Source organism: Annulohypoxylon truncatum, assembly GCF_022578515.1.
Source record: "Annulohypoxylon truncatum strain CBS 140777 unplaced genomic scaffold F4807scaffold_3, whole genome shotgun sequence".
In the NCBI taxonomy this organism is placed as follows: Eukaryota; Fungi; Ascomycota; class Sordariomycetes; order Xylariales; family Hypoxylaceae; genus Annulohypoxylon; species Annulohypoxylon truncatum.
In genome coordinates, this window is record NW_025953789.1 from 1,066,865 (window position 1) to 1,086,497 (window position 19,633).

Genomic DNA, 19,633 nt, shown 5'->3' on the forward strand with positions numbered 1-19,633 from the left:
TTCAACTATCCTGCTTTCTTGGTGTCTTTGTAACGTAGCAGGACTGAAACCTGATCGTGCTAATAGAATAAACTTAAGCGAAGTTATAGTGAAGCCACCGCGGCATCTATATTACACCGGATCGAAGTTATACACATCCCCGAAATCCACTCGGAAATTCCGAAGTAAGGGGGTGCGCGACTCTTGTTTATTAGGTACTTTTCTAAGTACATGCGGACCTAGGGAGTTCCAAGGTCAAATTTTTGACAGGATAATGACAATCTGGAATTATTCGCATATCTCTACGGATTATGTGTTCAGGTACATATCAGGCAACTCCATCTACCAAGGTTCACTATTGGCACTCGAGTTAAGCCGATTCTTGTATGGGCAGTTATCTATGTTTTTGCTTTTTATTCGTAATCCCATCCCAAACCAAGAGGTATATACCTAGACACTATAAAAACGCCAGGCCTAAGACATAGCCACAAGTCAGATATGCGGAATACCTAACAGACTCCCTAAACATTGACTGGCAAAAGCACAATGAAACGCCATGCAGAAATCAAATTTAAACACACTTCTATGCCATTAAAAGACACAAACATGCACGAGCAAATTTAGTACTCTCCGTGCCCATACCCAGCAGCCCTCTTCATACTCAAGCTTCTCGCCTTCAGCGTCACGTACCCCACGAGACAAATTCCAATGACCAAGCCGAGCGATAGCAGCAGCAGGTTCACCGGCACCGGGTTGCCACGGAAGGTGCGGTGGAATAAGTAATCCAACGCACTCTGACTGAAGTTAAAGAGGCCGGATAGGCAGATAATAGTTCCGTAAACAGTACCGAAAGTGCGGAATCCGAACACCTTAGCGCTGTAATCGCTAACGGCCGTGTAATAGAAAGGTCGGTAGAGCACGAACAGCACGATATTGGCATATGCGGCCCACTCGTACGGCAGCACGCCCAGGATCCCAATCGTAGTTGCGGCAACCACGAGAGTCGAGAGAACCGCGACCGTGCTGGTGTGATCCAAAATAGCCCCGATGAACGGAATAGAGATTATGCCGCCCAGTGGTAGTGCAAGATCGAAGAAGTTGTTAATCTCGATAGCCTTTTCCGTGGAGCCAAATATAGCCTCGTACTGCGGCCGGATAGTCGCGACGAAGTAATTGATCCGGGTCATCTGTACAACAGTGAATAGACATATTAGCACAAACCAAGGCGAACGGATCTGTTCCAGCGCCGTGTTGTTATGCATTACACCCCATACGCCGCTTTTCTCGTTCTTGGCCTCTTCTCGTTGAGCTTGTTTATCTTTGTCTGCTTCGTCGGAACCTAGTAGGTCCTCAATATCGTGTATAACACTTTCGTGGTGCTCTCTTTGTTCCTCGCGCAAGAGCGCAGTCTGCTCGTCCACCTGGTCATCAGCATTCACAACGTTAGCAACAGCTGAAGCGTCGCCGAACGGAGGTGCTTCATATTCCTCGATCATTTCTCCCATCGTCTTATATGACCGCTTGGGGAGTATCGTGAGTTGGACGACAAGAATTACTGCCGGCACTACAAGGTAACCTAGGAAGAACTTGTGATGCCCAAAAGCGCCCTCCGATTTCAGGTAGATGATACGATATATGAGGAATAAGGCACTCGATGCATCGAATGCCCCTGTAAGCAATGCCAATATCAATCCGGAATGTCGAGGAAAGGCATTGGATAGTTGAAAGGAGGATATATATGTAAACGGCCCGCCCAGGGCAAGAAAGAGGTAACCAAGGAGGAACGCGTCGAACGGCAAGGTTTTAGCAAAGGATATGGAAAGTGCACCAATGCTAAGAAACAGAGCACCTGTTATTCCGCAGACTCGGGGGCCATAATGGTCTAGGATTGCACCGACGGGCAGAGCAGCAACATTGGTGGCGACAGCCGCAACGGTGAACATGAGATTGAGATGAATTTCCACACATGTATCTTCGCCGTAACACATATCTTGATATGCGCCCTCTCTCTTGAGAACTGGTTTTAGAGCAGCATATCCGAACACGATCCCGGCTGAGAAAAGGCAAATTACGACCATAACAACAACCTGGACTAAATATTGGACCTCAGTATTAGCCGCAGTCTTCCCAACTAACTAGAGAACAGCGACTGGTGGCAGATACTCACGTATACGTTTCCATTGCGGAACTTCAAAGGCCCCACGGGTCCGGGCAAGCTGATCTGCTTCATGATCATCAAATACAGGATTCCACGACTCTGGAAGCGGGTTAAAGGTAAGTTTACGAGCCCTTTCGGAGGCAGCAACGGAGGATACAGAACCCCGCCGCGATCTTCGGCCCTCCGTAGGGACGTTTACAAAGGTCTCGAGAGACGCGACGCGCTGCAAAGACATAGCTTTTCAGAGTCTCGCCAGAAGAGAAAATGACTCGTAGGCGAGGAGATACAGAGATAAGAAACTGGGAGAGAAAGATAAAAGGTGGAAGGAAAAAAAAAGTTGGGATACTTATCCCCGCCACCAACTTGCTAAGTTACCTATCAACGTGACGATCAATGTCGAACAGATAAACCTTGAGCTAAAGCACAAACTTAGATACCCGCTAGTCTACATGCGAGAAGATGCGAGTGTCTAGTACAATGTGGGGTAAGCCCCAAAGCAATTCGCCAATACCGGAACTTCGACGCAAGACCCGGTGGAGAATCGAGGTTGAGAACTGACGTTATGTGCCAAGACAAAGGCACCCGCCAATCGTAGTCGAGTATAGCTATGAATTATGTAAAAGATAGACTTCGAGCGAAGCCGCCGCATCGGTTGTGTCGGACAACAACATCAAAAATGAGAAGTCCGAAATACGTTCATAAAACGCAAATACAAAATGTTGATTGTTACACAGGCTAGTAATATACTGGTAGATACGTATACCAATTGAGAGTCGATTTATTCAAGGCCTACCATAGTCCAAACCTACCTAATTTACAACTTGCGAAATGTCGGTATTTGTTAATGATATTATATCATGACGCCATGAACCTCAGGGGCAGACTAGGGCCTATGTAAGTAAGATTCACTAGCCAATACTGGTGGTCAGCACCTTAACTAACCGCCGAACTGTCTTAATTTTTCAGTCACATTGCTTTTTTACAAGTCTAGGAGCATTCCGTAGAAGAATAAGTTCGACGCTCTATAACCCGTGCCACCAGTCGTCCTATAAAATATGGATCCTATCCTAAGCTCTCTTTACTACCTAAGCAGTATAATGCATGAAATTAGAAGCTAGTAAAGAGCCTCAAGTTTATGAGACCAATCATACATGTTCCTAAACTTGAACCGACCACTCCCCTAGTCTTGCTTGACCTATACCCCCATCGACTTTCACAAGGGTCGATTATTTTACTAACATATGGATGACTTCAGTTGGACAAGTAATCCAATTTATGTCTCATTATTATCTACATAGTTATTCATGCCGACGAAATATAGAAATCGAGTGTTGATTAAGAATCACTAAAGCTCCGTTACACGTTCAAGGTCATGGGGTTGACATCGCGCAATAGTCAACATTAAAAGGAAAATACAAGTACACTTCGAAAATTATTGTAACAAATAGAAATCAACGATTTTATTGAGCGATTTTGCTTCTCTGCAAAGAGCCATATTCCGCCGAGTCAGTGCTCGTGACTTGTACTCCTGAGATCCTCCTCGCCCCGCTCCACTATCAACTCGTCCGCCAGGACTCCTATCCACTAACCCACGGCGTAGGAAAGGTAATCCCTTTGCTCTGCAAACCCTACCGAAGAAGGCTACGGTCGATGGCTTCGGGTAGGGAATGCATAAGCAAATACAGACGCCGGGACCTATCCATCCTAAACGGCCACCATGAAATACTGCGAAACGTCTCAATGTACCAACCCCCCGCGCAACATCCATCCACCGGTGGCTATCGAGGAATGCCTTCCATCTCCTAACCGCAAAGCCAGAAATATACACAATAAAAATTAGATCGTCATGTTCATCATCCACATGACAAGCAGGCCTCTAACACCCCGTCGTACTGAGGCGGAAGATGGCAAGAGGTATCCATTAGAAAGCAATATAGAAACCCATAACCCCAGCATGACTGAAAAGAACTATGGACCGCACTACACTAAGCCTCGGTGAAATGGATGACGGCGCTGCCACCGGACGGGATAGTAGTCTATACAAAAATTAGTCAAGTGCACAAAATACATAGTATAAGATATCGACTTACGGTGCAGCCGCTGTCACCAACGGCGTACGCGCCATCCTGGAAGTAGCATGGTATGCTAACGTCACCAGTGATGTTGATGTTCATCCTAGGCTTGGCGCTGCTAGTGGGCGTGTTGGGGAAGAGCGAGATGTAAGTGTTGCCATCCGCAGCCTTGCCAACACCGAGGATAGTAGGGGCCCAGTTACCGCACTCATCGTGGTCAGTAGCGCAGTCCCACACACATCCGTCCTCGGTCGAAACACCAGGCTGGTTAACATAGTACTGGAGCGTGGTAGACAGACCAGTCCAGTGATAGTAATCGGCAGAATCGACGTTGGCCAAGTTGCGGGTAGTACCGGGTTGGGAGTCGACAGGAATGACCATGGCCTCGATACCAGGGTAGTCAGTACGGCAAATGGCAACGTTCTTAGCCATGTCGTTCTTGATGGTGACGCCACCAACACCAGGTTCGCAAAGAGTTTTGGACGAAGGGCGGCTGAGCTCGAGGTAGCCGTCCGAGTTGCACTGAAGGCCACCAACGGATTGTTTGGTGCTACCCTGGGCCTCGGGCCACTGGGACTTGACGTATCCATCAGGGCAGGCGTACGAGTAAAAGCCGGCCTGCTGGGCCATGCCCTTCACGCCGTTGATAATGTTGCTGATCGAAAGATCACCGATCTTGTAGTCAGGGGTGAACTGGAGACCAGTCCAACCTCCGAGACCAAGATAATCGAGAGGGACAGCACCATATTGCTCGGGGAATTCAGAGCACTTGATCTTGCCACTTGGGAACTCGGCGTTAACACCAGTTGCGCCGCTGGAGTAACTGGAGCTGGCGCTCGACGAGGCGGCGGCAGAGGACGAAGTGGCACTGCTGCTGCTGGTAGTGGTAGCGTAAGCAGAAGATGAAGAGGAAGTTGAGGTGACCTTCTGGATGAAGACAGCATCTTCCTTGGAAGAAGAGCTGGTAACCACGGGCTTGGGAGGGGGGGTGAAGGTAGGGGTGGTCTCGCCAACGACGACGTAGAGACCCTTATCCAAACCAGCCTTAGCCTCGTCGGCGCTCACTTCATCGTTGCCCAGCATGTACTGAGTAACGGTGGCAGGAACGTAAGTGGTCTCAACATCGCGCTTGTCGACGTTCTTCTTGTGGTGGTGGTGACCGTGGTGGTGAGGCTGAGCGTTAGCGCCAGCGGCGATGGAGGCCGCAATGGCCATGTTCAGAACGGTAGCCTTCATCTTGTCCGGATGCAATATTTAAATTCGAAATTACTAATCGGCGATATCAGATTTGGCAATCGTGACCTAAAGTCGTAGTTCTGTAAAGAGTCATTGTTAGTCCGACGGTTGAAGAAACGGCGCCCACAAAAATGAGGATTGTGGGTGAGAATTCGATATCAAGGCAAGGGATAGAAGACGGAAAGCTGGTTGGAGGGAGGGAAGTAAAAGTGAGCGCAATAGTTCTGTGCGTGTGAAGGGCGCAGCGACGTGGCATAAAGCAGTGGGTGATGTGTGATGTGCAATGTACAGTAAAGGTAAGTGTAAATGTAAATGTGATTTGCAGTTATACAGCTACGATCGTTGCGATCCCAACCTAGGTACACAATACGCATGGGCACTTACCGATCGAGTCGCTGATGTCGTGCTTTGATATCCTTTCAATTCCAGATGACTTCAATAAACTATCGTGATAGATGTCGAAGAGAGAAGGAATGGCGAATATTTGATTGTTTATTTTGATTCGTTAGATGCGTAACGTAAACGAGCGTGTTCGCAGTTCCAAAGGAATGTGGTAGAGAGCAGAATGACTCTCAGTTGGAGGAGACGGCGCGAATTGAAAGGAGACAATGAGCGTCCGAAAGTTGAGAAGGAGGGAAGTCGGTGGGAATTAATTGTTTGCAGGGTGCCAGTAAGTTTAGGGGGAAGGGCCGGGGTTTCGACTGATCAGGCGAATGCACGTAGGTTCGTACCTGCTGTACCTGAAAACACACGAGGGTCTACGGGTCTACGGGTCTGCCACGGCGGGTCCTTCCTAGTCCTCTCCCTCTGGGATGTCCGACATGCGTCCAATTGGATGGAGGCACTAACCTGAACAGGCAGGGTTAGCGGTGTAACGATGCCAGCCGATGCGAGTGAGTGGCCAATGCTTGACCGATGCTTCCCACTACTGCAAGGTACGATGCACTATTTTGATTCCTGATGAAATTACCCAGAATTTAGCGTAGTAAGTGGCAGGCACGCCAACAAGGAGACGACAGGGATGCACTTCGCACTTCAAGGCAAATTTGGCACTACACGGCCACAATCGAACCCTTGCCTTTATTTGTCTTTTCCATGATTTTTCTATGCTAAGTGAAATGTACCTAGCAACACACTACACGATATGATTGAACCAATCCACGATCAATCCACCGCCAACAAACGAAAGTTGGAAGTTGGTGGGAAAAGTTGTCTGCGTGGCGTTGCGCCCAGTATCTAGCCGACATTTCTGTCTTAACAAAAATAGATGCTCTCATCATTTACTACAAGTAATACGAGCGTTCAGATGGAGAATTTTCATGCTGTACCCTGAAGCTGTATAGACGGCACGGGCTAAAGCTGTGGTGTCCGTAGCGTCTGTAGCGGTACGCCAATGCTGTGGTTAAACTTGAACGGCATCGCGATTTTGCCTTAACATTCCTCATCTCCGTCGCGTTAGTCATATACTTGGATTCCACCCCCCTCTTCCGACCTTCTCCCTCATTAGCGACCGGTTAATGTCGCATCTCCAAGATTACTCTCGGACTCCTTTGTGATCTATTCGCGTATATCACACTCCGGTTAGCGAGGACTTCTCAGTTTTCACATTACTTTTAGTGGTCTACTAGTGAAAAACCTGTACTCCAGCAGTTCGGATAACTTCATTAGTTCACATGCATCTAGCATCTATTAACATCAGAGACAAAACAAAACACGACAAAAGAAAAATACTACCCATCTAGGTACGCATCAACTCACAATTTGGGGCTAATAATAAAGAGAAAAACACGGGCTAATATCTCGATGATCTTTTTAGCACATGCCACAAGTGGCAGGAGTGGATAGGTTGCGCGTCCGTTCCCTGGCTTTAATTGCTGCAATTTCGGGATTGGCAGCCAGGGACATCTGCCTCCTGAATGGTCAGAATTTCTCTGCCAGCACCTCACTGCACCTCCTTTCTTGATTTGGCTCTCTACAAGCTTTCTACAAAGATCGATTAGCTAGCTGATCTTCATTCCAAGCAATGACCCTCTTGATCCCGTCATCCATCGTTCCTCCGATGCTTCTTCGATAGACCTCTCAAGCCCTACGTATGGGGGTTTCGATGTTTAAAAAAAGATCAGCAACTACACTCCATCTGCCCCCAGATGAACGTTGGCAATCGTGCCTTGTCGAACATGCTTAAAGTAGTTGACCAATAGGACGCTTCCATAGCTAGTAACACAACAACGGTTATCACGACTTCAGGTCTTCAAGTGCTTTTTTTCCGCTCTTCTATGTGTTATGCAATCCGTGTCTCAATAGTTACGTTAAGAATTTGCTATATAACCGCTTAATGTTGTCAAATTGGATTCACCGCCAAGGTCACACAACTCGATTGAGAAGGACGCATGCTTGATTCGGTGAGGAACGAAATGAACGGCATGAGAAATAATTTATACTTAATATAATCGACCTTGGCCTGGTAAGTGACAGCTTAAAACCCCTCGTAGTTTTATACTATATCAATGAGATATTGGATGAGATGTATGAGTGTGCTTCAGATTCGTATGCGAGATACAGTAGGCGAGTTTATGAGACTGGCAAGCTTTCAAAGATAGCATTGTGTTATTATGTCGATTTGGTATATGCCGTTGAATATATCAAACTATCACATCTGACTGAGGCTCCAATTACTACAAGAGATATCCAAGATCGTCTATGCGTAGCCTCCATCGTAAACTACCTACCTAGTTAGCCTTAACGATCCGCCTAAGCTAGCAGACCTAGTCAACATCAATAATTAGAATGACGTTTTATCGTACGTAGTTAGAGACGACTAGTTTATTTAGACAGTGAGCGCGCCACAATATATTATATTTGTAGTCGTAAGACTCGTGCTCATGCGGGGACCCGTTAAGGGTCCATTTCCTTCATCTGCCTCTCGATGTTTGCGGACCGGACTCCATAGTCCCTCTTGCTTCCTCTTCCATTCGGGTTACCGCAGAGGGGTGACCACATATCATATATGCTTATCTATTCCTAGGAGGCTATCCGCGACACCGTCAAGAATAACATAATTTAATTATCGCGCCATGACGATGACGCGGCCGAACGGCAGGGGCTGGAGTCTACAGGTAGATACCCCATACTGTCTTCGAGGCGAAGTTAGCATGGTTCCCCAACGGTTCGTACGCTTGTCTTAGATGCCCGCGAGCCTGGCTTTAAATTTGAGCTGGGATTTCAACGTCGTTCCGGGGTTCCTCAGGGTTCATCAAGCAATAATAGACCGCATACGTGATGAGCCACGCGATAACTCACTTCGCAACAACCACAATCTAACTATTCACTCTCTATTATTGCTTAGCGAACTAGACACGTTCAGGGGCTAGGACCAACTTACATCCTCTGGATAGAATGTAGGTATGTATGGGAGCCTAGGGAAGTGCAATTAAGAGCAACCATAATGGGGTAGCCCAGGTTAATATGAAACCGCAAATGATCTAGTTATGGTACTAGCGAAAAGGACGACAAAGGAATATATTAATATTTTTTAACTCAATTATAGCCTTATATACTCATCTTTTCAAAAGGAAACCGCAATCAAGTGCTGGCTCAGCGAGAGAGGCAGCGAAGTTTGGGTCATCCCAGGTGTTGTACAACTCATAACAGGATCTTTGGGTTGTTTAATAGGAAATCTCATAACTAGGTAGTCATCATAAGAGGATTTCGCTTGGATAATATCGATTTGGAGACAAGTTAACATATCAGACGTCTCGTTACTTTGCTAAACTCTCATCGAGCTAATTCACGACGTAAGCAGGCCATTGGCGATTACTAATTTCTCGGCATATCGTGTTCAGGAAGCAAGGGGTCACCAACCAGCAGGATATCAGGTAAGGGGTAGCCTTGACACAAGGGAGAAGAACAACAGCTGCATAGGGGGGGGGGGAGTCCTAGTCGACTATCTCCTCGGGCGTTGCCACTCGTGAGAGTGGCGAAACAGCGCTGGTGATTTGTGCAAGTTGCGGCCCGCGTTCGAGGTCAGCTGCGCGCGGGAGAAGAGCCGGACCAGGCTGAGTGTGGGGGTTGAGGAGACGTTGCTGGAGATGCTGAAAAGACGGTCTCGCGACGAGGATGTAGCGGGCAGCTGCGAGGTGGGAAATTGCAGTACGCGTAGAGTTGTGCTGAGGAGTGGGAGGGTCAGGATTAGAATGATCCATAGGAATACCGCTACCTAGGTAGGTACCAACCCATGATAGGCAGACTGCGGTAGCCCGAATGTGGTTTTTCAAGGCGTCAGTTGCTGTCAAGGTAAGCTGTATATAACCATGGATTCATAGTATGTACTTTCTATGATGTCTTTAGACTTCCGCAGGTGAAATGCCATACTTGCAGATTTGGTAATATTGGCAATGGCATGCTTCGATATGGTACAAGGTAGCATACCTGGCGCGACGATATACGAGTTCGCAGGCCCTAAATTGATAATAGAGCTTCTCCCAACCTAGGTTGCGTGTGCCGTGACGGCTGATGATAGCTCATTGCCTCGTGCTCAGTTATGGCCGCAGTAACTTGCACGGACACCAAAAATCGTTTCATCGATATTGGATTCGGTTATCTTGGAGAGGATGTCCAGCTTAAGGTTGTACCGATAGTTCGGTATGACGTTCTTTGGTTTAGGGGGTCGTTATATATTTTCTTGTCTGTCATTTGACTGAACGTCTGATTGGAGATGCCTTTAGTTTCGTAACAGGCCTAGTAATAACAGGAAATGTAAGTGTAGGCTTGGAGAAAACACTAAGTTTGTATCTTTAAACTTTGTAGAGCTCAACAAGGAGATACAGTGCGATGAGGAGTAGCCTATTTTTAGTTGATTCCTATATGAAAATGCTCGTATTTGGTTTTCACACAGAAGCGCTGGCTAAGAACGGATGGCATGATCTATCGTGATCTGAGCTTGCGACCTCAAATTAGGGAACCATAAGTAGACGAAACTACATACACTATAAAGGATATGGTAGCATTATAGAACAAGACGAACCTTCCAGAAGTCTTCGTCATCTCATGAATATCATCTATCGGGCCTTATAACTTCGTAAATAGGACTGTTACCTAGGTCGGTATGTTCAAGATATCGAATGATAGACTCAGGATACTATCAACCGCAATAGTCGCCACGTTGAATGACTGTACATTGTCATAGATGTCATGAGTTAAAGATCACACAACCGAACTTATGTATTCAAAGTACCTTGACTGAGGTTGTATCGGAGAATCGTTCGAATCATCTGAGAGAGATCGGACATAGTTCATACATAATAATTATTGTCAATTCGGTTGACGACTAAACAACACTCGATGACTGATATATTCACCGGTGAGAAAAAGGTGAGGGAATGCAACGAACCCATAACTTTGATGACACTTTGTTGTTTGGATAGGTCACATCCAGAAACTCGTTGACCAGCATGGGCAACATAAAGGTTTACACAAGTGTAGCTGGAGTGGCTGCCTGGAGTGAGTGGTATATTTATCCAATAGGTATAAGGCTTCAGTCAACGTCAAGCCTTGGGTTCCATATCTGACCTTTATTATGTAAGACGGTCATGTCTAGGAGCCAACGGCGAGAGACCTGATTCACAAGTATAGTAAGCTCTGGTGTACATGTTCTTTCGCAGTGGTAGAGTGATGACATTCTAACATATAAACACATATAAAATCAATGAGCTAGGTAAGTAGGTAGACTTATGAAGTCGAGAGCGGATTGATACCATTTATTAAACCTATGGTAGACTGCCTTTACAATCTTAACCCGACGAATTCTAACGATAACCGATGTCGCGGAACTGCGGAAATGTTTCGACTTTTAATACAATAATTACCCTTGTGGTTGCCTGCCTAGGTACGTACGTTGTCGTAAGCACATAGGTAAGCACGAGGAGTAATCTCGTATATCGACACGCTTGTCAGCAGTTACGTACATGCTCAGCAAGGCCAGAGATTGAGGCTCAGCAGTATGTCCCTTGAAGAGACTGCGTGGCGCCGGGAAACCCCTAGTCTAACTCGCTAACCGAGCAAGGCTGAGGTGATTCATGAATGTTATGCCCCTAAGTGCCCTCCTATGGAGGGGCACCACGCTTTGGCTTACCATCCCGGCATGTCTCCGTAACGTGATCAACTCTGGCTCATATCCTGCGAGATAGCTTTGAAGTTCATAGCGGCCTAAATAGGTGGCTGGCACCATTATCACGGGCATCGATGAACATTGATGAGCCGTGGAAGACCCGATTCGGAAGAGACTAGTGGAGCATTTGACCGGTTTGGGCGATGGAGAAGAAACTTGGCGTCTGTGGGGTTGCAGTCTGGGTTGGCGAAGCGTGTAATAGGACGATTAAATCTGTATGTTATAGGTAGTAGGGTAGCAGAGAAGAAACATAACTTGCATATAATGACGAGGATTTACTTGCTGGCGCGACACCAACAGCATACCTATCTGTGCTTAGCTTACCGAGCTACAGCTTTGGAACCTTTTGGTTTTTGTATCGAGTTGAGAGTTTTGAGCTTACATCTCGATAACAATGTCTGTACCAAGCTTAAGCGTATCCATGACGAGGTACCTACTTAGGTAGGTAGGTGGAAATGGGTGATGCAGTGATGAAGTGATGCAGGCGTGAAGTTGTCGGATGTCCGAATTATTAGGATCAGAGAACGTTGATGTCAATGTGCAAATGGAGATAAATTCGGTGGGCCGAGGCTTGGAAGATACAAGACTGAAAACAGCTGGTGTGGGCCTATGGAGAAACAAATATGTACATATGCAATAGGAAATAGCAAATAGCAAATGACAAATGACATCCTATCGATCGCAAATGGCATGGGCGACCATGATACTCTATCGTATTAACTGCAAGCGCCGGTTGTATGCTCTAATCTGGATCAAGGTCGTCATTGGCTGAAATCTAATGGACTAGAGTAATGATGGAAGTAGCAGGTCCGTGTTTACTGTCCAGCTCCTGCTTGAGTTATTACCTAGAAGTAGTAGTAGAATAATACGTAAATGTACATATGTAAGTATTCAGAGATTGAGAGATCTTCTTTGTCCTACCTACTACTCTTGGGGCACTCAAGCCACAGTGAATATTGCCTCAGATCAATGGTTGTCTTCAAACTTCCAAGGGCTGAAATTATGTACTTATCATCTTGTATATTAAAACAAAAAGCTTCCCCGCTTGTTATTTAGCGAGATGTATTGCGTATTGTCAAACCTGTCGCGAAGGACAACAATGGTATCCAGGACATTTCTAGCGGTTAGAGACCTTTGGATTGATGGTAGGTACCGCCACATCTACAAGTTACATTTCTAGCTTTGTCCATCCTTGCACATAACATAATGTACCGATCTCAAGCTTCTGCATATACCTACCTATATAATTACATATATGGGTTTTATATGTGGGAATATTTGACTTCGTTCAGAAAGGCAGATGGGTAGTAATATTGAAATGTATATTCTAAGCTTTCAGCTTTAATATTCAGCTTAAACTTACTTTACTTGTTCACCTTAGGGTTGAAGCTTACCAATCCTGTCAATCGTACCTGCTTACGATATGAATGTTGAGTAGACACATAAGTACATTTGATAAATGTATGCATTTAACTATCCCCCTTCACCGATGGGGTACCTAAACGCACTGTAAAGTGTATTTAAGGTACGCTTACTTGATGCGTCATTGCAGAGAGGTACTTACCTGCAAAGTACATATAGTGTGGCAGGTGCATGTGGGGCTTTGGAGCCGAACCAAAATAATTCCGACACGCACCAAGCCCAATAAACTGGAACTTGCCGCCGCCTCCGCCTCTTTTTCCTTCCCCTTCCCACTGCCACCTGGGCCTGCACCACCACACTTGACGTCCCCCAAGCACCTTTTTTTTCCTGCTCATCCACAACCTACCATCTCGTCTTTGCGGCTCAGTCATGCACTTACACTGTTGACAAGGTCAACTTTCTCACCAGTGCAATCAAGGCAATTGTCTTTTGACATATCGTTTCCTTTTTTACGGAGGCGAACGAGATAATCTAATCTTTCATCCTACACGACTTTCACATTTGTAAACCAGAAAAAAACGAATTCCCCCAGAAGATCAGCACCTGGACGCGGCAGGCGCGATCATCAACAACACCGTCAATTTCATTGCAGCAGCCACGTACTTCAGCCACACCATCTAGCCTTATTGTCATCAAGTTCAACAATGCGTCGTTAATGCGCCTAGGCACCACTTGCGTCTCTTTCAGGTCTATTTCGATTAATTTCCTGTAGGGACTTCAATCGCGTCCTCCGTCGTCGTTGTCCAAACCCATGGCGTCCGAGAAAGGTCCCGTCGCGACGGAAGCCCCGCCCTTCTCTTCGGCTACCTCTCAACCTGCCATTCCATCCGATCCCGTCTCCGTCGAGACTTTGACGGCTGAGGCTGCTCGCGCGACACAGTCGCTGAAGAGGCAGCGGGAATCCTCGCCACTCTCGCCGTCTTCAGCCCTCACAGCTGCACTCCACCGGGAATTGTCACCATCGAAAACGGCAAGGCTTATCGGCGCGACATCGAGATACTCACCTACACCCATGACTGGCGCTGCGGCTGTTGAAGACGAGCGGCGGATGGAGGAGGAGCAGTATAGGCTTGAAGTCTCGGGTGCTAGTGACAATCCTGCATTCAAGGCTCAATCTGCGCTATTGTCTGCAAGCGCTCTTGCCATGAGTCGACCCCAAGAAACTCCTCAGGAAGCCCCCCAAGACACACCTATGGATGCGCCACAGGCCATTTCTCAGGCTGTCCCTCAAGAAGCTGCTCAGGAAATTCCTCAAATTCCTCATGGCCTTCCTCAGGATGCTCACGAGGAAGATGGCGCACAACCTGCTCCTCATCCCGTCTCGATTCCGCTCCCCGACGGCCAAGATCCAGAGAACAAGCCTGAGAACGTAAGCCCCCAGAGCGCGACCAGCTTGGGCAGCTTAGGTGGTGGGCCTGGTGCTCAGGTAACGACGAGCCCAGGACCTATGGAGATCGACGGACGTAGTGACCGGTCTGGCTTTGGAGCACAGCCGCCGGCTCCAATGGAGGATAAGGGTGTCGCCTCGTTATCGTATCCCGGTATACTACCACCAAACGCTAATATGCCTGCTCCTCCTGTTCGGGGTATGAGCATGCCAATGCCTGGTAACCCACAAACACCACGCTCGCCGAACTCAAAGAAGCATAAGTGTCCGTATTGCGAAACGGAATTCACCCGCCACCACAATCTGAAGAGCCATCTTCTGACTCATAGTCAAGAAAAACCATACGTCTGCCAAACGTGTTCGATGCGTTTCCGTCGTCTACACGATCTTAAACGTCACACCAAGCTTCATACTGGAGAGAAACCTCATGTATGCCCGAAGTGCGATCGAAAGTTTGCGCGTGGTGATGCTTTAGCGCGACATAGCAAGGGTCCTGGCGGTTGTGTGGGTCGGCGAAGTAGCTTGGGCAGCTTTCTTGGCGAGGAAGAAGTCGAAGGATCAAGTCATCTTGAGGGCGATGATTCCGCAATGTCTGGTGTCATTTACGAGGGTGGCAACGAATCCGAATTGACTGAAGAGGAAAGGCGACGTCTAAGTTTACCCAGCATAAGGGCCCAGCATGTCCAAGGTAACGAAGCACTACTCAAGATTCATCTTTCCGCATTTTTAACGCGTGAACCCTCAGGATCCACTGCAGGTCGACTGTATCCACCTAATATGGATCGTGGCTCTGGAAGCTCAAATGCTTCCCAGACCCCCGCTACGAGCATTTCATCCCTTCCTGTGGGGACTGGCAACCCAGCCATGTACGCCCAGAATGCCATGACTGAGAGCCCTAAACCACTCAGCCCCTCTGGCATACAGGGCCATGATTCTACCAACATTAACAGACAGCGCTCACCTAGCTTGACGGCCCAATTTCAACAGCAACACTTCAGTCGTCACCAATCAGATCGACACACACCCCCAGGTTCGTACAGTCCACAGTCTCCCATTCCATACATTCATACTGAGATGACCCACGAAGTGCCCGGATTTGCCGCGACCGATGCCGCTAGATACGCCGCCTCCGCTGGCGGTCTGCAAGGCGCTGCTCCCGCGCCGCAACCCGTACCTGGAAACTCAGGTCAGCCCGTAGCGCCGGGTCCTGAAGTTGATCACCCGCATGCATCAGGTGACCAAAATGGCGGAAGTGGCGACAGCGCAAGCAATAACATATTTGCAACCGACCAAGGCATTTGGGCCTACATTCATGGCCTCGAAGAGCAGGTGAGGCAGCTTAACGACCGAGTTCAAGCTATGGAAGCAACGGGTAGATCTCAGGAGGAAAAGATTACGTATCTTACCAACGAGGTGGCAACTCTTCAAAACCAAGTCGAAGTCAAGACGGACGCAGCTGAGAAGCTCGGCTGAGAGGATGCTTCGATGCTCCGAAACTTATACGAAATAAAGAACCATGGCATTACGACTAGGGAGGCATGAATTGGCGAAGGACTTATTATGTATGCATGGCGCATATGAGGAACCCGATGTTGCGGATCCGATTCTTATCGGTTGGCATCGTCCGTTAATGGATGGAAGCTCATCCTGATAAGGGGGCGTTTGGGGAGTTATCAAGTTGCCTACAAAAAGCTGGGGTATTGTTTTGCGTCGATTGACGAGTTCCCTTAAGGTCTTTCGTTTTGATTCCAGTGATATCCTATGGGTCTTCGGGCTTGGAGCCGGGTGGAACCCAGTATTTGACTTCCATACCATCCATACCATCCATCACTCGCAAGTCCGTGTACTATATACAAACGCAGATAGATGCCTCGAGGCAGGGCACAAAAGGCAAAGCCGTCGCTAAACTAATGAATTGAGCTGATCAAGTTAATTAATGCTGAATACTTCGACTGGATATATGTCTCGTATAGGTTTGATCAATTTGTAATGATGATGAACTGGTAAATTTCGTTAGCTGAAAGTTTTCTACAGTACATGCCTGGGTGCCCATAGGCCCCCTTGGAAAGCCTCATGATTACTTAATCAAAAGGGAAGTGGGTACACGTGACAGCCACAAATTCACTAGCCATAAGCCCTAGCCACTGTCCGTCTACATAGTACTTGCCACCTGCCCACTACGAAATTGGCCTGTGCGTAGCTCGGGGCCACAACCCTCACACAAAAAATTTACTGGATTCCTTCCAAGAGTGTGGAGGTAAACTAAGCGAAACCCTCTAACAAATTAACCATCTCAAGAAATCCAACAACCCCCCATCTCAATCTTGAACATTCGCTCTTCGACAACCGACAACCCGCACCGATTAGCGAAACGTCTTGAGCATCACAAAAACCGCAATCATGGCTGACGACCCCGACTACGTACGTGATAATTCCTATTGCAGATTGGCTGCGGCGATGCAGAACGAGGATGAATTAATGGGAATGCGACAACTAACTTGGACTGCAGAACGCTGAGGAGGCCGCTGAGCTCAAGAAGCGCCGTCAGTTCCGCAAGTTTTCCTACCGAGGAATCGACCTTGATGCGTATGTTTTCCCCGAAAAATTTCTTTTCTGTTCCTGGCGCGATTGCCTGGTCATTCGAATTTCACGGAAACGATTTTCACGACGGTGGAATATTACAAGACAAAATATCTGAGAAACACGAGGACTAACTTGGTGTTATCAACAGCCTTCTTGACCTCTCCTCCGATCAACTACGTGATGTCGTTCACTCCCGTGCCCGCCGTCGGATCAACCGGGGTCTTAAGCGCAAGCCCATGGGCCTGATCAAGAAGCTCCGCAAGGCCAAGCAGGAGGCCAAGCCCAACGAGAAGCCCGACCTCGTCAAGACACACCTGCGAGACATGATCGTTGTCCCCGAGATGATTGGCAGCGTTATCGGCATCTACTCCGGCAAGGAGTTCAACCAGGTCGAAATCCGACCGGAGATGGTCGGCCATTACCTGGGCGAATTCTCCATCTCATAGTACGTTCTGAATCTGGCACAAGCATACGTGCATTTTTCAAAAATGCCTGGGATAGATAACTGACGAGTTCTATAGCAAGCCTGTCAAGCACGGTAGACCCGGTATCGGTGCTACTCACTCTTCTCGTTTCATTCCCCTCAAGTAAACGTGTGGAAAATGGAGGGTATTTGCACTTGCATTCACGGATTGGGCGAACGGAATGGTTCTTTTCGGTAGATAGGCGATGACCATCAACCGACATGGATGCGCTGCATGATAATGAATGAAATCATATTGCGCATAACAAACACTAATGGAATCCGGCCGTGACTTGAACTGGTCTGACTGGTTTGCCTGCTTTGGCATCCATGTATTCGAGTGAACTCTCCTAGGTATAATATGCGTGCCGAATTAGCCACAAGGGCCATGAAACTCAGTGTACCAATGCTACTCTTGCTTAGATCATTCCACCATCTATCTACGTCCCCATGGCTATCTACGTCAAGCCTAAATAAGGAGTAAACACGATTCACATCCACCTCTGCCGGCCATTATCCAAGTCAACTGTTGCTATGGGCTGACTACCTATGACCTTATCCGTAATAAACGTCTAGCATCTATCAACTCTGGCCCTCCTATATGAATATCTCAAAATCTAGCATTGTCAAAGGGGCAACCTATTTAGATTCTTCCCCACGGTTCTGGTTTCTAGAAATCTAGCCGTCGAATTTTTCACGTTCTCACTGCGAATGTTACTCAAATCTTCATATACTGCGTTGATCCGCTTACAGACAGGATGCTAAGTAGTAGATAGAAAGCAATACTCGAGGACCAAATACACTGGCATGGATATATAGGTCACCGGATTACTTAGGCCATTAGTACCATCTGAACCTGGCCCGAGTAATATAAGACAACACGTATATCACTCTCACTTGCGGAAATCCTTAGCGCTGCGAATAGCCAGCGAATAACAAAACAAAAAGTAGCTACTCCTTAGGTAGGTAGCCATCTGCGCGTTGGATTCTTGGTCTATGCTATGTACGTCCGCCGCATGAGGATGAGATAGTGTATATGACGATGTCACGTCTGGGTCCCTCACGCTGCCGCTTCCTTCTTCTGCTCCGCCTCCGCCTCCGCCTTCGCCGCTAGTAGCTGGAGTTTCTTGAACTTCCTCTCTTCCTCCTCGGCGGCTTGTTTCCGGTAGTGCTCCGTCACGTGGCTGAGGTTGGGGTAGAAGCCCGCGGGTACGTTCCACGGCGAGCCCGAGTCGATTAATCTGTTTGAGAAAGGGGTGATGTTAGCGAGTGTCTATGGGTTGGGTACAGCACATGCTGCTTGCGCCTTGTGCCTTGCGCTAGGGGTCTGGAAGATCCGGGATTTCCGCGCTAGAACATGCCAACTGTGATGCTTGGAATACGAGGGTATTCGGGGAGAGAGGAGAATCGGAAGATGTAGATGGATGGATGGATGGATGTACGTACTCAGGCATCTTGAGCTCGATGTGCGGGTTCTTGCCGGCGTACATGAACAGGTGCTTGTCGTGGGAGGCCTGGTCGAGCAGGTTGGTGCGCAGGGCGTTGCGCTCCTCGTAGTCGTTGAAGTAGTCGAACTTCCGCAGCCAGGTCGTGGCGGTGGAGGGTTCGCCGTCGGCGCCCGGCCGCGTGACCTGGTAGCCGAGGAAAGCCAAGGGGGCGGCGGCGGCGAAGACGTAGAAGCCGGTCTGTCCCCTCGCATGGTTAGCTTAGCCTCCCCCAGCACAGCACTCGATTTGATTTATTGAGGGAAGAGTGAAAACACATACGCCTAGCCCTTCGGGTACTTCGGGGGCGTGGTGGTGGTCATGGTGGTGGTCATGACCGTGGCTATCGTGGCCGTGGTCGCCGTGGTCGCCGCCGAGGGTGTCCTTTAACTCGTTTCCGTGGTCATCGGGGCCGTTGGAGGAGGCGTAAGAGCGGGATATTCGTAGGGACGTCGGTCGTGATCGCCTGGCTACGCAAGCCACTCTCGTTCGGAGGACGTGCATGTTGGGTCGTGTGTGGTCGCGGGATGCCAATTGGCTTCTCTGATGATATAGTCCGGCTATTGAGGAGCTTAATGAAGCTCGAGATGTTGGAATTGAGGCATATGGTGGGGATCAATCCGGCCAATCACATGCGTTTAATCGGTAAGCTTCAATGTGCGAATGTTCCGCTTTTACTATAT

The 19,633-nt window shown here is 48.0% G+C and overlaps 5 protein-coding genes across 5 annotated transcripts; 2 read left to right on the forward strand and 3 right to left on the reverse strand.

The window, feature by feature from the left end:
• Positions 1-364: 364 nt before the first annotated feature.
• F4807DRAFT_409594 (MFS general substrate transporter) lies at positions 365-2,547 on the reverse strand. Its single transcript, XM_047996558.1, has 2 exons — positions 2,147-2,547; positions 365-2,071 (listed from the first exon to the last, which is right to left on the reverse strand). Exons 1-2 carry the CDS (start codon positions 2,370-2,372, stop codon positions 600-602), a joined length of 1,698 nt encoding a protein of 565 aa, XP_047858423.1. The 5' UTR covers positions 2,373-2,547; the 3' UTR covers positions 365-599.
• Positions 2,548-3,981: 1,434 nt separating this feature from the next.
• Positions 3,982-5,879, reverse strand: F4807DRAFT_204722 (SUN-domain-containing protein). The gene is made up of 3 exons (XM_047993846.1): positions 5,830-5,879; positions 4,228-5,525; positions 3,982-4,173 (listed from the first exon to the last, which is right to left on the reverse strand). Exons 2-3 carry the CDS (start codon positions 5,443-5,445, stop codon positions 4,123-4,125), a joined length of 1,269 nt encoding a protein of 422 aa, XP_047858424.1. The 5' UTR covers positions 5,446-5,525; positions 5,830-5,879; the 3' UTR covers positions 3,982-4,122.
• A 7,436-nt stretch (positions 5,880-13,315) lies between these two features.
• On the forward strand, positions 13,316-16,420 carry F4807DRAFT_409640 (uncharacterized protein). Its single transcript, XM_047996559.1, has 3 exons — positions 13,316-15,108; positions 15,166-15,450; positions 15,508-16,420. The coding sequence occupies exons 1-3, from the start codon at positions 13,785-13,787 to the stop codon at positions 15,891-15,893; spliced, it is 1,995 nt and encodes a 664-aa protein (XP_047858425.1). The 5' UTR covers positions 13,316-13,784; the 3' UTR covers positions 15,894-16,420.
• Positions 16,421-16,630: 210 nt separating this feature from the next.
• F4807DRAFT_409644 (40S ribosomal protein S15) lies at positions 16,631-17,914 on the forward strand. Its single transcript, XM_047996560.1, has 4 exons — positions 16,631-16,841; positions 16,930-17,006; positions 17,152-17,448; positions 17,525-17,914. Exons 1-4 carry the CDS (start codon positions 16,821-16,823, stop codon positions 17,592-17,594), a joined length of 465 nt encoding a protein of 154 aa, XP_047858426.1. The 5' UTR covers positions 16,631-16,820; the 3' UTR covers positions 17,595-17,914.
• A 288-nt stretch (positions 17,915-18,202) lies between these two features.
• On the reverse strand, positions 18,203-19,620 carry F4807DRAFT_409651 (uncharacterized protein). Its single transcript, XM_047996561.1, has 3 exons — positions 19,233-19,620; positions 18,913-19,151; positions 18,203-18,707 (listed from the first exon to the last, which is right to left on the reverse strand). Exons 1-3 carry the CDS (start codon positions 19,452-19,454, stop codon positions 18,527-18,529), a joined length of 642 nt encoding a protein of 213 aa, XP_047858427.1. The 5' UTR covers positions 19,455-19,620; the 3' UTR covers positions 18,203-18,526.
• Between the last annotated feature and the right edge of the window lie 13 nt (positions 19,621-19,633).

Excerpts from the sequence above, each read along its gene's own strand:
- F4807DRAFT_409594 (XM_047996558.1), bottom strand. The coding sequence starts at position 2,372 with ATGTCTTTGCAGCGCGTCGCGTCTCTCGAGACCTTTGTAAACGTCCCT. Across the intron at positions 2,072-2,146 it reads TCCGCAATGGAAACGTATAC|TCCAGGTTGTTGTTATGGTC; the intron begins GTGAGTATCTGC and ends TCCAATATTTAG.
- F4807DRAFT_204722 (XM_047993846.1), bottom strand. The coding sequence starts at position 5,445 with ATGAAGGCTACCGTTCTGAACATGGCCATTGCGGCCTCCATCGCCGCT. Across the intron at positions 4,174-4,227 it reads TTGGTGACAGCGGCTGCACC|ACTACTATCCCGTCCGGTGG; the intron begins GTAAGTCGATAT and ends ATTTTTGTATAG.
- F4807DRAFT_409640 (XM_047996559.1), top strand. The coding sequence starts at position 13,785 with ATGGCGTCCGAGAAAGGTCCCGTCGCGACGGAAGCCCCGCCCTTCTCT. Across the intron at positions 15,109-15,165 it reads AAGGGCCCAGCATGTCCAAG|GATCCACTGCAGGTCGACTG; the intron begins GTAACGAAGCAC and ends GTGAACCCTCAG. Across the intron at positions 15,451-15,507 it reads AGATCGACACACACCCCCAG|TGCCCGGATTTGCCGCGACC; the intron begins GTTCGTACAGTC and ends TGACCCACGAAG.
- F4807DRAFT_409644 (XM_047996560.1), top strand. The coding sequence starts at position 16,821 with ATGGCTGACGACCCCGACTAC. Across the intron at positions 16,842-16,929 it reads TGGCTGACGACCCCGACTAC|AACGCTGAGGAGGCCGCTGA; the intron begins GTACGTGATAAT and ends CTTGGACTGCAG. Across the intron at positions 17,449-17,524 it reads GGCGAATTCTCCATCTCATA|CAAGCCTGTCAAGCACGGTA; the intron begins GTACGTTCTGAA and ends CGAGTTCTATAG.
- F4807DRAFT_409651 (XM_047996561.1), bottom strand. The coding sequence starts at position 19,454 with ATGCACGTCCTCCGAACGAGAGTGGCTTGCGTAGCCAGGCGATCACGA. Across the intron at positions 19,152-19,232 it reads AAGTACCCGAAGGGCTAGGC|ACCGGCTTCTACGTCTTCGC; the intron begins GTATGTGTTTTC and ends GCGAGGGGACAG. Across the intron at positions 18,708-18,912 it reads ATCGAGCTCAAGATGCCTGA|ATTAATCGACTCGGGCTCGC; the intron begins GTACGTACATCC and ends TTTCTCAAACAG.